Source organism: Oncorhynchus nerka, linkage group LG20 (assembly GCF_034236695.1).
Source record: "Oncorhynchus nerka isolate Pitt River linkage group LG20, Oner_Uvic_2.0, whole genome shotgun sequence".
Classification (NCBI taxonomy): Eukaryota; Metazoa; Chordata; class Actinopteri; order Salmoniformes; family Salmonidae; genus Oncorhynchus; species Oncorhynchus nerka.
Window position 1 is genome coordinate 44918816 of NC_088415.1, and position 15867 is coordinate 44934682.

Below are 15867 nucleotides of genomic sequence, written 5' to 3' on the forward strand. Positions count from 1 at the left end.
CTACATCATCCCTATAAGGGTAATGCATTTTCTATTACAACTACAGCCTTAAGCAGTGGATATGTGTCTGGTTAGACTGTAAACTCTCCTTCCAGACCCATATCAAACATCTCCAATCCAAAGTTAAATCTAGAATTGGCTTCCTATTTCGCAACAAAGCATCCTTCACTCATGCTGCCAAACATACCCTTGTAAAATTGACCATCCTACCAATCCTCGACTTTGGCGATGTCATTTACAAAATAGCCTCCAATACCCTACTCAACAAATTGGATGCAGTCTATCACAGTGCAATCCGTTTTGTCACCAAAGCCCCATATACTACCCACCATTGCGACCTGTACGCTCTCGTTGGCTGGCCCTCGCTTCATACTCGTCGCCAAACCCACTGGCTCCATGTCATCTACAAGACCTTGCTAGGTAAAGTCCCCCCTTATCTCAGGTCGCTGGTCACCATAGCATCTCCCACCTGTAGCACACGCTCCAGCAGGTATATCTTTCTAGTCACCCCCAAAACCAATTCTTTCTTTGGCCGCCTCTCCTTCCAGTTCTCTGCTGCCAATGACTGGAACGAACTACAAAAATCTCTTAAATTGGAAACACTTATCTCCCTCACTAGCTTTAAGCACCAACTGTCAGAGCATCTTACAGATTACTGCACCTGTACATAGCCCACCTATAATTTAGCCCAAACAACTACCTCTTTCCCAACTGTATTTAATTAATTAATTTATTTTGCTCCTTTGCACCCCATTATTTTTATTTCTACTTTGCACATTCTTCCATTGCAAAACTACCATTCCAGTGTTTTACTTGCTATATTGTATTTACTTTGCCACCATGGCCTTTTTTGCCTTTACCTCCCTTCTCACCTAATTTGCTCACATTGTATATAGACTTGTTTTTTTTACTGTATTATTGACTGTATGTTTGTTTTACTCCATGTGTAACTCTGTGTCGTTGTATGTGTCAAACTGCTTTGCTTTATCTTGGCCAGGTCGCAATTGTAAATGAGAACTTGTTCTCAACTTGCTTACCTGGTTAAATAAAGGTGAAATAAAATAAAATAAAATAAATATCCTATCTGTGTCAATGTCACCCCAGTCATGTGTCATTACTAGGGCCCTGCCTTTTTCTCAACTTCTTGTTCAGTGGGTAGTTTTTCCTCCTGCACCAAGAAATGTATTGTTCCTTCTCAAGCCACTTGTAAAATACATTTTTTTAAATTGCCACATCTTGTTAGCTGAATCAAGAAAATATATATCTGCGTACCACAAAGTAAGCTTCTAAGCATGTAGATTGTCTGTGCACCTCTCATCTAACTGGGTCATTTATATGAGTTCTGTTGGAAAGCTTTTTTTGACAATTAGACCCTAAAGGGGATGTTCATTTTCTAAAGATTTGATTATCTGACTTAATTATCTGATGTGTTAATTACCTAATGATTAGGGGGGTTTGGGAGTGCCTGAAAAAGCCTGCAGTGACACCTTGAGTATAATTGTAGGTTGAAGATGTTGTAGTAGGCCAGGTAGTGGAGAAGAATGCAGGGCCCTAGTCATTACTACTGTGTGCAAGAGGTACTGTATCATGCCAGCTTTGTTATTCCACAAGTATAAGCAGTGTATTCTGAGAGTATTCTGATTTGCTTTTTGTGATACGGAGTAACATAGCGTGTTAGTTTTTCAATTTAAGTAATCAGTTCATTCATTTAAAATAATATATTTTGTAAATAATTCAACAAAGTAATTTATTAACACTACCAGTAAAATAATACAACTTAAAATCTGCTATTCAGTTCTTTTGAAATGTTCTTATGTCCATAATGTTTCTTAACACCTGCATCATGCATCTGTTTTTAGTAACGCAAAAGTAAACACAGTAAATAACGTTGTAACGTAACAAGTTACTTTTAAAACTAACGTTACCAACATGGGTATAAAACTTACTGGTATAACTACCCCAGAAACAACATGGCATTTATTATCAAAGGATTTGACCACCCAGTGCCAGCCTGTTGACTATATGCTCTCTTGCCAACCCCTTATGGAATTCCATAATGAGTTGGCAAGAGAGCAGAAACAGACTGGCAGCCAGGCTGATCATTCTCTACATGACAATGATATGTAAGGACGTATGATAGACTCACTGAATATGTGTGTGTGTTGGTAACGCGGAGCTCAACTCCAAGGTGTGTGACATCTTGCTAGAGACACATCTACGTCCAGGCCATCAACTACCCGACCGTTGCCTAGGGTGAGGAGCTACTGTGTCTGGCACCCTCCCCTCACCATAACCCTGAAATGATGGAGTACTTTGTGTGTGAGTGACCAAGCCACCTGCTGCTACTGCTCTAACAGGGTTTACAATAGATCTGTGCCTATGTCCAAAAAGCATCTCCGCGTAGGAGTGCTGATTTAGGATGATTGACAGAGGCTTGTTTAGGTATGGCAAGAGGTGGGGCTGCTTCTTAACGGGCCAACGACTGTCTCCTGCACCTTCTGTGAACGCCCACTGCTCTTTGACCTGATGAGTAAGTGGGAGAAATCCTACTTTGGCAACATGGAGCCTCAATACATAACTGTCTCTGCATAGTAAAAACCAGAGAATGATTTACATTAACATTCCCATATATTAGCATCATTATCATTAAATTATCCCTCTTATTCCATACCAGGTTTCTTTCGAACAACATACGTATTATACAGACTACACATTCTAATCTTGTTATCTCATTCAGTATTTATTTTCTGTATTTGGTGTTTCTAAAGTAACCTGCCTTCCCCAAAATGGATATGAATACATCTACAGTGGGGAGAACAAGTATTTGATACACTGCCGATTTTGCAGGTTTTCCTACTTACAAAGCATGTAGAGGTCTGTAATTTTTATCATAGGTACACTTCAACTGTGAGAGACGGAATCTAAAACAAGAATCCAGAAAAACACATTGTATGATTTTTAAGTAATTAATTTGCATTTTATTGCCGTGGCTACGATCCACGGTCCGGAGCTTCCGGTGACGTTTCACAGTCCGGGGCCTCTGGCGACGATCCACGGTCCGGTCCCTCTGGCGACGATCTACGGTCCGGTCCCTCCGGCGACGATCCACGGTCCGGTCCCTCCGGCGACGATCCACGGTCCGGTCCCTCCCGGGATGACCCACGGTCCGGTTCCTACGGTGACGATTCACGGTCCAGAGCTTCCGGCGACGATCCTCGCACCAGAGCCGCCACCAAAGCTGCCGTATCTGTGAGCGGAGTGGGTACTTTGCCCCGCACAGGAGCCGCCCCCGACGTTAGATGCCCACCCGGACCCTCCCCTAATGAGGCCAGAGTCCGCTTCTTTGGGGAGGGGTACTGTCACGCCCTGACCATAGAGATCCTTTTATTCTCTATGGTGGTTAGGTCAGGGTGTGACTAGGGTGGGTTATCTAGGTTATTATTTGTCTATGTTGGCCTGGTATGGTTCCCAATCAGCGGCAGCTGTTTATCGTTGTCTCTGATTGGGGATCATATTTAGGCAGCCTTTTTCCACTGGGTTTTTGTGGGATCTTGTTTGTTTGTGTGTAGTTGCCAGTGTGCACTGCATTTGACTTCACATTTAGTTTTTGTTCTGTATTGTTTTGGTGAGTTTCTTTAATTAAACATGTGGAACTCTATGCACGCTGCGCCTTGGTCCGTTAATTCTACAAACGACCGTGACACCCATGCTTAAGTCAGAGCACTCATTAGAGAGAAAAGTTTGCATGTCTCAGGTCTGAATTTGCCCCTTAGAAAGTAAAACCTGCACATGGGCACTTTCTAAAATAACTATTTAACCTCACGGTGATATTTTGGTTGTATAGATTTCTGTATCAATTCTCAGATGCTGTGCTCTGGTATTCCGCAATTGTAAATGACAAATTATGATTTGTCTCAATGACATTGAAGCTGAATGAACTAAACACAATCAGTCTTTAACTTGAATGTAACAAATTGAATATAAAAACAAGTAATTGGTGTCGAAGACATTTGGTTTATTACACATGAATTCAAAAATACACAAAAATAAAACAAAAGTTGTTGTGTGTAGTTGCATCTTTACAGTCTTACTAGTTATGTAGTAAAATAGTCCAACGTAATTACACAGAAATAACCTGTGTTACTTGTTTGTTCCTTTGGGATTCTTTCAACCACCACAAGGCACCATATAGGCCAGGTATCAAGTATATTTAATTGAAGTAAGCACCCAGGAATATCCATTGTTTCCACGCCATTTCCTATTAAATGTCAGGAATGTGATTGCAAAATACTCACATATTACAAATAAATTCTATGACTTTTCCATGTTTACAAAAATACTACCCAAGGGAAATGCTCATTATTTATTCTATTAGCCCTCATTCTGAATAAGATATAAATGCAGCTTCCCCTTTGATATTCTAAATATTTTTGCGGTAGCAATCAACTGAGGTTTAGTGTACATAAAAACAAATTGTCATAGAGTTACTTTAAGTGAGCTTTACTTGGAATGGTTTCTTCCAAAGTACAGTACAATGGTATCTCAAGGGACAAAGGCACTACAAAGGTACACTAATCTAGTGTACAATGCAGGGGCTGCAGTGCTCCCGCTTGACCCTGGCCCTGAGCCTGCGCAGCTCCATGTGCTCACTGTCCACCAACAGGCCGCTCTCGGTCAACCTCCAGGCCTTACTGAGCTGCTGCTCTCCGTAGTGCTGCAGGGCCATACGCAGGAAGCACTCGGCCAGGCGGGACCTTCCCAGCCCGGCCTCCACACACTGCAAAGCCTGGCCCCGGTGGAGCTCCAGGGCCCGGCTGAAGTCGTCCAGGGCGGGCCCCTCGTGGGAGCACAGCACCAGGCTGCGGCCTCGCTGACACAGGTCATCTGCCCAGACGTGAGGCTCGTCTGGGGCTCCGGAGACTGTAGCGTCGGAGGGGTCACCGTGGCTCTGGATGACCCGGTCCAGGTCGGCCACAGCCCGTTCATGCAGGTCGAGCTGGGCGAGGCAAGCAGCCCGTTGGCGCAGAAACTGCGGTCGAAGCTCTGCCGCGGCTCGCACAGCCACAGTCAGAAGGGCCAGGGCTTGCTCCCAATGGCCACTCGCTGAGACACTGCCTGCTTCCTGGGCTGCTGCCTATGGTAACATAGACATAATTGTGTGAGTACATATTATGATGAGTTGACTGTTACATCTCGTAAGAGTTGATTGGTTTTTCTTGTAAGAAGAGTTGCTTTGTCTTGCGTGGGGGGAAAAAGTGATTATAAAACAGTTAGCAATCTGATTTGTCGATAGGTGTTTGTCTTTGTTTTTACTTGTGCCATGCGTTTCCTGTGAATCGGGGGAATGAGGGTCAGCATGAAGTCCAGAGTAGAGGGTTCCTTTTCGGTCAGCTTGCTCAACCTGGCGCCGCCTCCGCGGTAATTCTGCTGCCAGGCCTCCACCACGCCCACCCTGGCCTGAGCTGCAGCCTCCCGGGGATCCTGGCCAAACACCTGAGCCAGGTGAGCTCCTGCTGATTTCACCTCACCTGGATCACAGGGGCAGATATTTCAAAACAGCTACATGTACTAACTGTGCACAGCTTAGCACTTCCAGTTTACTTTCAGAAGCTACCATTCTTCTGCTGTACTTTTAAGTATCTTCAATCTACAAATGAATCTGATCCGGTATCATATAACAGCATCATCAAGAAAAGCAACTTTACAAAAATATACTCCAACAAAAACCTTCCTAAAAGTAGGCCTGCTTAGACACTGTCCATACTGTGTCATGTCTAGGGCAGAACAGGACAAAGGCTAAATCCCAAGTCGACCCATAAAACCTACGCCCTATGCACCTACGCCCTATGCACAAATCTCAGATTACTTCATAGGTGTAATCATAGGGCATATGGTCTAGGCTGGGATGGGCAAAAGTCATCCAAAAAGAGCACTCACTGATGATAGATAAGTGAGAGTCTGTCAGCCAAGTGCCAATCTCACCTTTGGCCAGTAGTATATCTACGTAGAGGAGATGACATCTGGTGTCTCGGCAGTCAGTCCTCATCAGGACTCCTCCAATTAGAAAGGCCTCTCGAAGCTCTTCTTCCTGGCAGGGGACGGACTTAGCCGCCAGGATCTCTGACAGATTGGTCCGGCAGTACTGCTGCAGCCAATCACAGACCAGTTTCCTTGCCTTATCTTTGAGCGATAGGATGTCTTTGGTCACGGCGTCCATGCTTATTTGAAGTGCTGCCAGTATATCCTGAGTGCATTCCTTGAAAACAAAGACATTTTTATAATCGTCTTGAGATTATCTGTCAATCAGAAGCTGTCAATGTGGATGTAGAGCCCTTAAAACAATTGCTTTAATGCTGATGCAAAAAGCAATATTAGCACTGCATGTACAGCAGGATAAGTATCCCCCATTTTTGTGTCCTAGTACCTTCTGTTGGTTTAGCATGAGATAGGTGAAGCCTCTTCCACAGAGGGCCTGTACATGGTCAGGGTGCTCTTTCAAGATGGAGCTGAAATCAAAGATGGCCGTCTTGCGTTGGCCCAACAAGACATAGCACCTGGCCCTTTCCATCAATGAGTTTGCTGCCTCACATCCTGCAAGTAGTAGACCTTACATTAGTTGTATTGCCTATAATGTCATGAATGTTAGTGTATATAAAATACACACTGAGTGTACAAAGAATTAGGTACACCTGCTCTTTCCATGACAGAGACTGACCAGGTGAAAGCTATGATCCCTTATTGATGTCACCTGTTGAATCCACTCAATCAGTCTAGATGAAGGGGAGGAGACATGTTAAAGAAGGATTTTTAAGGCTTGAGACATGGATTGTGTATGTGTGCCATTCAGAGGGTGAATTATTTAAGTGCCTTTGAATGGGGTATGGTAGTAGGTGCCAGGCACAACGGTTTGAGTGTCAAGAACTGCAACACTGCAGGGTTTTTCTCGCTCAACAGTTTCCTGTGGGTATCAAGTATGGTCCACCATTACCCAAAGGACATTTAGCCAACTTGACACAACTGTGGGAAGCATTGGAGTCAACATGGGCCAGCATCCCTGTGGGACGCTTTTGACACCTTGTAGAGTCCATGCCCCGACGAATTGAGGCTGTTCTGAGGGCAAAAGGGGGTGCAACTCAATATTAGGAAGATGCTCCTAATATTTTGTACCCTCAGTGTACATTGTACTATTATGACCTATTCGAAACATAACGACGAAGCTACACTAAAAAAGAGACCCTTTATCAAGTGTTTATGATTCAGAGATGCATCTACTGCAAACAAAATACAGTATAAACCTAATTTTAATCTGGCAGCATTACTTAATTTGAAACTTAATTTGGAAAATCTGAATTTTGTCAAGGGGGAGGTAAGTTTCTATTACAAAAGAGAATGGAGGATAAATGTCACAAAAGCAGGAATTCCTAACTATCATGGAGGAGCTTCCTATACAACAAAACATGTATCCAAAATTATGACCTATGCTTGACCAAATGACAAGAGCCAATCACCAGAGGCCATGATGGCGATGGACAGATAGGCCACGGCCTGCCTCAGGGTGCACTCGCCTTGCAGGCCCTCCAGGATGCGTTTGGAGGCAGAGTGGCAGTAGCCCTGCAGCAGCAGCCGGTCCTTTTTAGACGCCACGGCCAGCAGGGGGCGCAAGCAGCTCGTATCACCACACTGGATCAGCTTCTTCAGCAGCTGAAAGAAGAACAGACAAAGCATGAGCACAGAGTTAGTTGATAGCAGTCATTAGCTTTTTAGTTTATCATGGCAAATTTGGGAACATTTGTCCACAATTTCAAAATGTGCATATCATTCTGGATAGCTGTAACAGCATTTGTAAAGTGTGAATTTATACACATTTAAAAAGTATAATTTGAACACAATGTTACTTAGGGCCAAGTCAAGTGTATTGCTGGTGCATAATAACAAGTGACTTTCAGTATCAAAAGGTATTTTTGTAGTCATATTGGGGTCTCCTGACAAGTGTTCTAAAGACATCTTATACTGTAGGTAATATTTTTTTGAAATGTTAGGACGATTAGAATGACTGTTTATGTTGGAAACACCAAACATAATAGTTTGCCCTTTCACATAAAGCAATGTTTACATAATGATGGACCTGGTTGGCATCATAAAGGAAGCCCCGGTGCAGTTGTAGCAGGGTGAGGCGGGCCAGGATGGGTGCACGTGGGCTAGTGGGCCCAATGGCCAACAGCAAGCGATACGCTTCCTCCATCCGGCCCAGCAGGTACAGGGCATCAGCCACCAGGATCTGAGGAGCGTCAGCACTGGGCTGTAACTCCATCAGCAAAACAGCCAGAGAGTGGACTCCAACTGGTGTCCTGCCAAAGAGAGAGATTCAATCACGGTTCAATCAGGGTATCAGCCGATACTGAAATGACATTCATTAAAAAACCCTCACTGAAAGTCATGAAGATCTAATTGAATTCTAATTCAATAAAAATTATACAAATTGATACAAACTCTCTGACAGACAGGGTTTAAGAATGAAAAACGAATATAAGATCATTCAAGCACTGTCTAAAGAATAGCCAACTTGTGGGTTATAGCCTGATTCACGATGCAGCCTATTTTATGAGATCTTTCACATTAAAGTACCCCATGTGTGACATGCAGAAACACCAGTGTTAGGGAGTAGGGAACTACATGTAGTTCAATTAGTAATTAAACTACATTTTGCAGTAGCTTGGTGGAATTTGAAATAAATTCCAATTTTGGTAGTGTTTTCAGGAGTTAATTACTTTTTTGCCATGTAACTGTGTAGCTAACTACTGGAACTACACACAATTGTTTTTGCAAAAATAAGAAAATATGGGGGAAATATAGGCAATAAAGGTTTTTGCATTTAATAGACTAAATTACACATTCTGTTAATACCTGACCCTAGAGTGAACTGTTTCTTGCAATTTGTAGTCTGACATTTCATATTAAGATTTGATAATTTTTCCCCAAGTAGCTTGGATGTCGAACTACTTTTTCTAAGTAGCTTTAGTTTAGTGAACTATATTTTTATTGTATCTTAACTTCTTCTAGTGTGAAGTAATTGGTAGTTTGGTAAACAATGATAACAGAGTAGCTTCCTCAACACTGAGAAACACATGCGCTAGCTACCCTTCTTTGTAGCCATCTTTTGTCTGCGTAGGCTGTAGCTGTTTGGTCTGCTGGTGCTCTTGCTGTTCCAAGGGACTGAGGCTGGAGCTGTGATCTACGGTCCACTCCTCCAGCATGACCCTGGCCTGCTCCAACAGCACGGTGAGCAGCAGCCCGCGGCAGTTCCAGGGAACCAAGCAGCGTACGGTCAGCGCAGTGTCCTGGGGCTGCAACCTGCTCGCCGTCACATAGTCCAGGGCTGTGAGGTAGTGCAGGCCCCCCATCATGCGCAGGACGCCCCTGCCGCACAGCGCCCGCACACAGCTGGAAGGGTGGGGTGCCTTGTGCTCGATCACCGTTTGAAAGTCCTCCAGGGCCCCCTTGTGGTCATCTGAGAGAAGACGGGAGTAGCCGTGCAGCACCTGCACTGTGTTCTGGTAGCTATGCTGAGTGTGGGAGTTTGTGTGGGTCGCCAGCTGGCTGCAGATGGAGAGGGCCTCTCGGAACTCGCCCCGCAGGAGGAGGCACTCGGCCAGCCGCACCCGCAACTCTCTGCTGCCCCCGTTGGGCTCCAGGTGGCACAGCGCCCAGAGCTGGGCGATCACTGGGTCCAGCAGCTCCACGCCCTCAGAGGACCGCAGGTCAAGACGGACCAGGACTGTCTCCCTGTACCCCAACAGTCCTCTCTCTGCCTGCTGACGCAGTTGCATGCGGGCTGCCGCTCCTGTCCCCTGGTCCACGAAGAGCCTCTGGAACTGCAGTCGTGCTGTGGCAGGGTGGACTCCAAAAGCCTCACCAAGGTCCCGGCTTGACTCCGTGGCTCGCCCCCCTGTGGAGAAATGGGCGGCCGCTCTACCGGTCAAGAGACTGGCTCTTCTTTCTGCTGGCATCCCCTTAACCACCTTGCCTGTACCTGACTTTGGTTGTGATTGTGAATGATCCTGCAAGGCAACAGAATAAACATCTGCGCTCTCTTCGAACTTGCCTAATGAAAATAAGAAGGTTGCTTGCAGCTCTTGCACATCTGTGTCACCTGGCGAAACAGCCATTAAGAACTCAAGGAATTCAGAGGCAGCTTCTGCTACAATGCCGATGACCTCACTCGCTCTCTCCCTAGACTTCATTTCAGTATTTTTTGGCAAAATCTGCTCAGAGAAGGCCTTCACTATCTTGGGCAGGTGCTGAGCTTGTCTACCCTTGACCAGTCTTACAGTCTCCAATTTATTGTCTTGGAAAGCCTTGAGATAAAGCCTAGGGCCTTTGGGACTGTAGGGGTCTGAGAGCAAGCAGGTGAGGGCTCTAGTTAACTCCAAAACCACACAAGTGGAACCCTCTCGACATGGGTTTTGCTTTCCTTCGAGCAAAGCTGAGCAGCGTACAACAATCTCGTCACAGCCCTGACCGGCACCCTGAAGTATGGACTCCATTTTGAAAAGAGAGGCAGACACATTGTTTGGGCTCAGTGTTGATAGGAACACAGCTGCCAGGCCTTTGTTGAGGCCCTCCATGGAGGCCTGGATCTCCCCATGACCATTGAGCCAGGTCTCCAGAGTGGAGATTACCCTAGCCAACCTGGAACCCCCTAGGCCTCGCATGTGACCAATGGTGGATCCAGCATGGCTCTTGAAGGCAGATATGTACAGAGCAGTGGCTTTCCCCAACTCTCCAGTCTCTAAGAGTTTGTCTCCTTCTTGGCACAGGTCCGCCCCTCCTATCCCAGCAGGTCCCAGGGCTGTCATGATCACGCCCCCCTGCTCTCCAGTGATTAACACTAGTGTTCATATGGCTGTCCACAATTGGGGGGAAAAACACATGTTATATAGAATCATAGTTTAAAATGAGAGATTATTTTTTATTAAAATACCACAACAAAATTGACCAGAATAACCAATGTGAACTTGAAATATGAGAAGTCAAACTTAGCATAAGTAGCCAAGCTCTTAGGGCAATAACACAAAGAGCTGTACCGCAACTATAGTAACACTATAGTGGCTCTAGTTCCGCTAATACAGTAACACAATTGAGCCTGTCAAATTATCTCCAAAATATTTCAAAGCTATATGTTAAAGTTGAAATGAATGATAAAGCACACTCTTAAAGGGGCAATCAGCAGTAAAACATGTTTTACTTATTAATTAATTATATGTACCCATTCATTATTGAAGAATATAACTAAGAATATAACTTAATATAACTTAGCTAGTTCAAATGTCATCCCCCATCAGAACCCAGAATATAAGCTTGTTTTATTTCAATGTTTGTAAACAAAGTAAATGTAAACAAACACTATATAGCTTCAAAACATGGTTAAAACTATAGTTTTGATATCATGCATGGATGGTCAGTCCTGCATCCATAGCTCTGTCTATGAATTTGAGAGTGGTTACATTTCTCCAGCCCTATCCCTCATCTTTTTACAGAAAAAAGGTCAGGGATCTGCTGTTGTTACCACTGCTGATTGCTTCTTTAAAGTTGGATGACTGAGAAATATACATTTGGCTTACCTTTACCTTTAATCATTTTGCGAGCTCAACTTTCTGTTTTATGAATAAGGTACATTTTCCCCAGAGAAAAATGTGTGTCAAGGCAAGCTTGCTCAGTCCCCTATGTTTGTTACAACCCCCACTGTCTTCCTAGGTTTTCAGACAGTTCACTTTGTTTATTTGTTACTTGTAGCTGCTGTCTCTGCAAGCTACATAAGTTATATACAAAAAAGGAACTCTAGCATTAGCTAGCTATTCTTTATAGTAACTGATATATACTTTGACCTACATTTCCTCAGTGTGTTAGCTAACCAATTTGTTGGCTATTAAAATTCAATAGGCAAGAGACTCTCAAGAACACAATACACATTGCTGTGCACTGGCCCCATTTTTGTAATTCAATACAGCGCAGCCAACTACTGGTATCAAGTAAACTACTGTCACTAGTTTTGAGAAAGTCTTACAAATGTACTTCTAAGCATAGTGCATGCTAATACAGGCTAATATTAGGATGATTATGTCTGTAATAAACGCGCGAGCCAGTACTACCTATTGTTCGTGGCAGCGTGTTTCCGTGGTTACTATGGAAACCAAACGCTCTGACTGCTGCACATTTCCAGCATAGATGAGGTTGTACAAAGATTTAATCCATTGATTTGAACGCCTCCGTCGTCCGTTCAAATGTGTAAGGTTTCTCATTTCCGATTGCCCTGTTTTTGATGTAGATAAGGCGTATTTTGCCATTGAGATCTGGAAAGTATTTGCGTGGGCTGCTTGCTTCTTTCTCACTGCTAGCATCTGAGATGATTAGCATCTTTCTGTTCAGCCATGCTTTGTCTGTTTCTGTTCTTCCTTCTTTCTGCCCATGAAGTCGTGCGATCGCCTTCTGTTATAACCAACAGACACAGCCAGGGTTGCCAGGTCTAGCTAAATGTCTAAGCCAATGAACACACAAAACCAGCCACAAGGCTTGAAAACGTTTTTATTTTTTTCATTGCAGCAAAAGAGGAGTTGCCACATTTATCCAATAGGTGTCTCCATAATGACAATCTACACTGATTGCAAAAAACATTAAAGGACACCTTAATATTGAGTTGCACCCCCATTGCCCTTTGAACAGCCCCAACTCATCTGGACATGGTGTCAAAAGTGTTCCATAGGGATGCTTCACCATCTGGCAGTCTGACGGACTAATCTGGGTTTGGCGAATGCCAGGAGAATGCTTCCTGCCCCCAATGCATAGTGCCAACTGTAAACATTTGGTGGAGAGAAATAACGGTCTGGGGCTGTTTTTCATGGTTCGGGCTAGGCCCCTTAGTTCCAGTGAAGGGAAATCTTAATGCTACAGCATAAACTGACATTCTAGATGATTCTGTGTTTCCAACTTTGTGGCAACAGTTTGGGGAAGGCCATTTCCTGTTTCAGCATGACAATACCCCCGTGCACAAAGCAAAGTCCACACAGAAATGGTTTGTCAAGATCGGTGTGGAAGAACTTGACTGGCCTGCACAGAGCTCTGACCTGAAAAACAGCCACAGACCATTATTCCTCCTCCACCGAACGTTACAGTTGGCACTGTGCATTGGGGCAGGTAGTGTTCTCCTAGCATCTGCCAGTCCCAGATTTTACTGTCTGACTGACAGATGGTGAAGTGTAATTACTCATTACTACAGAGAATGCGTTTCCACTGCTCCAGAGGCCAACACTTTACATGTGGTTTTTATATTTTTGTTCAGTATAGTATGATATGTTACCTTTTGATATGGTTACATAAGACAGAAGGTTACCTAAAGGTGTAATATGCAGAAATCGCTTCGCCATTTCCTGGTTGGTTGCTAAAATTCAAAATGGTTTGCCTAATTTCAGTTTATGTGAAAAAACAAGCACTCATTCTGTAGAGAATCATTGTACCATCTAAACCGCTATGAAAATTATTTTTCAAAACCTCAAATATAGTATTTTCAGCTGTATGAAGCTGAAATAGTGCACATAGAACAGATCTACCGCTTCTTAGATTTGCTTTCAATGTGAATGGCAGATCTATAACTCAACATTTCTATGTGAATTTGGTCAGGTTGCCCAAAAAAGTTACATATTGCAGCGTTAAAGCAAAAACATATTGTACATTTAGCAAATTTCTAACATATCATACAAATTGTAATTCGTAACATATAAGAAAAATTACTCTCATGGACATGTATGTGTCGGTTGTTTTGCTCTAGGACGCCCACAAGCGTCACAGGACTCGTCTGAAGGTTCCCTGGTGCCAGTTGAAAAAATGAATTGAAGTACAGTACCAGTCAAAGGTTTGGACACGCCTACTCATTCTAGGGTTTTTCTTTATTTTTACTATTTTCTATATTGTAGAATAATAGTGAAGACGTCAAACCTATGAAATAACACATATGGAATCACGTAGTAACCCAAAGAATGTTAAACAAATCCAAATATATTTTATATTTGAGATTCTTCAAAGTAACCACCCTTTGTCTTGATGACAATTTTGCATTCTCTCAACCAGTTTCATGAGGTAGTCACCTGGAATGCTTTTCCAACAGTCTTGAAGGAGTTCTCACATATGCTGTGCACTTGTTGACTGCTTTTCCTTCACTCTGCGGTCCAACTCATCCCAAACCATCTCAAGTGGGTTGAGGTTGAGTGATTGTGGAGGCCAGGTCATCTGATGCAGCACCCCATCACTCTCCTTCTTGGTCAAATAGCCCCTACGCAGCCTGGGGGTGTGTTGGGTCATTGTCCTGTTGAAAAACAATTGATAGTCCCACTAAGCGCAAACCAGATGGGATGCATATTGCTGCAAAATGTTGTGGTAGCCATGCTGGTTAAGTGTGCCTTGAATTGTAAATAAATCACAGACAGTGTCACCAGCAAAGTTCCCCCACACCATCACACCTCATCCTCCATGCTTCATGGTGGGAACCACAGATGCGGAGATAATCCGTTCACCTACTCTGCGTCTCACAAAGACATTGCGGTTGGAACCAAAAATTTCAAATTTGAACTCATCAGACCAAAGGACAGATTTCCACCGGTCTAATGTCCATTGCTTATGTTTCTTGGCACAAGCAAGTCTCTTATTATTATTTTTGTCCTTTAGTAGTAGTGGTTTCTTTGCAGCAATTTGACCATGAAGGCCTGATTCACACAGTCTCCTCTGAACAGTTAATGTTGAGATGTGTCTGTTACTTGAACTCTGAGGTGCAATCTGAGGTGCAGTTAATTGCCAATTTCTGAGGTTGGTTACTCTAATGAACATATCCTCTGCAGCAGAGGTAACTCTGGGTCATGAGAGACAGTTTCATCATACCGCTTGACCGTTTTTGCGACTGCACTTGAAGAAACTTTCAGTTTCTTGACATTTTTCGCATTGACTGGTCAAATAGCTTGTAAGCTTAAAGTAATAATGGACTGTCATTTCTCTTTGCTTATTTGAGCTGTTCTTACCATAATACTTTTTTGGTTACTACATGATTCCATGTGTTATTTCATAGTTTTGTTGTCTTCACCATTATTCTACAATGTAGAAAATAGTAAAGATAAAGACAAACTCTTGAATGAGTAGGTGTTTCCAAACGTTTGACTGGTACATTCAGTCAATAAAGAATTTGAGAATCATTCATTGAAACCATGAGCTGTATTACCTGCTCGGGCTCTAGTGGAGTCACAGTTTCGCTTTGCATTGGCAAAATATGTGTTTCATGATTGCTGCTGCTTGTTCCACTCCGAGAACGTTTCTTTGTGCTTGATAAGCATATGATTTGTCACCGAGATTGTTGTAATCTCTGCTCGGCATCAGACTAATTTTGTGCTTCAGTTGCTCTTCTCTACTTCGATAAGAATTCACGAACTGGCATTCATTCTACCAGCAGGCAGCGCTCTGACTGATGTGTAGCTACTTTTCTCCGTAAAATGCAAGATTAACTACAAGCAAACCATTATTAGGAAATGTAGCTGGTTACATTCTTTATATGATAAAGATTGGAAATATGATAGCCATGCATCATTTTTGGATAAAAAAATATTGTTTTTATATTGTAAGCTCATTTACTTGAGTGCAATGTTCCCTTCTATTTTTTCAGCACTGAGCAAATTTCAGGTCTGCTGAGCACAAACTTGAAAGTTGTGAAAATTCTGTGCAATTTCCAGCTTACTGTGAACACCGAGGCTGTACTCGCTTTAAGTTAAAATTTTAACATTGGCCAAGTAGGCTACTGTGGCTATTTATTCATAATGTGGGCCTAATGTGGCA

At 43.3% G+C, this 15867-nt stretch overlaps 1 protein-coding gene across 3 annotated transcripts; it reads right to left on the reverse strand.

Annotated features, from left to right (window-relative positions):
* Positions 1–3994: 3994 nt before the first annotated feature.
* On the reverse strand, positions 3995–12501 carry ttc34 (tetratricopeptide repeat domain 34). 3 transcript variants are annotated; one of them, XM_029622764.2, is made up of 8 exons: positions 11622–12501; positions 9139–10903; positions 8114–8348; positions 7509–7701; positions 6425–6591; positions 5983–6256; positions 5314–5528; positions 3995–5134 (listed from the first exon to the last, which is right to left on the reverse strand). In XM_029622764.2, exons 2-8 carry the CDS (start codon positions 10854–10856, stop codon positions 4577–4579), a joined length of 3360 nt encoding a protein of 1119 aa, XP_029478624.1. In that variant the 5' UTR covers positions 10857–10903; positions 11622–12501; the 3' UTR covers positions 3995–4576. The 3 variants fall into 3 exon arrangements, with proteins under 3 accessions (XP_029478624.1, XP_064861617.1, XP_064861618.1); XM_065005545.1 differs by having other exon boundaries at positions 9139–12501; XM_065005546.1 differs by having other exon boundaries at positions 8126–8348; positions 9139–12500.
* Positions 12502–15867: the final 3366 nt, after the last annotated feature.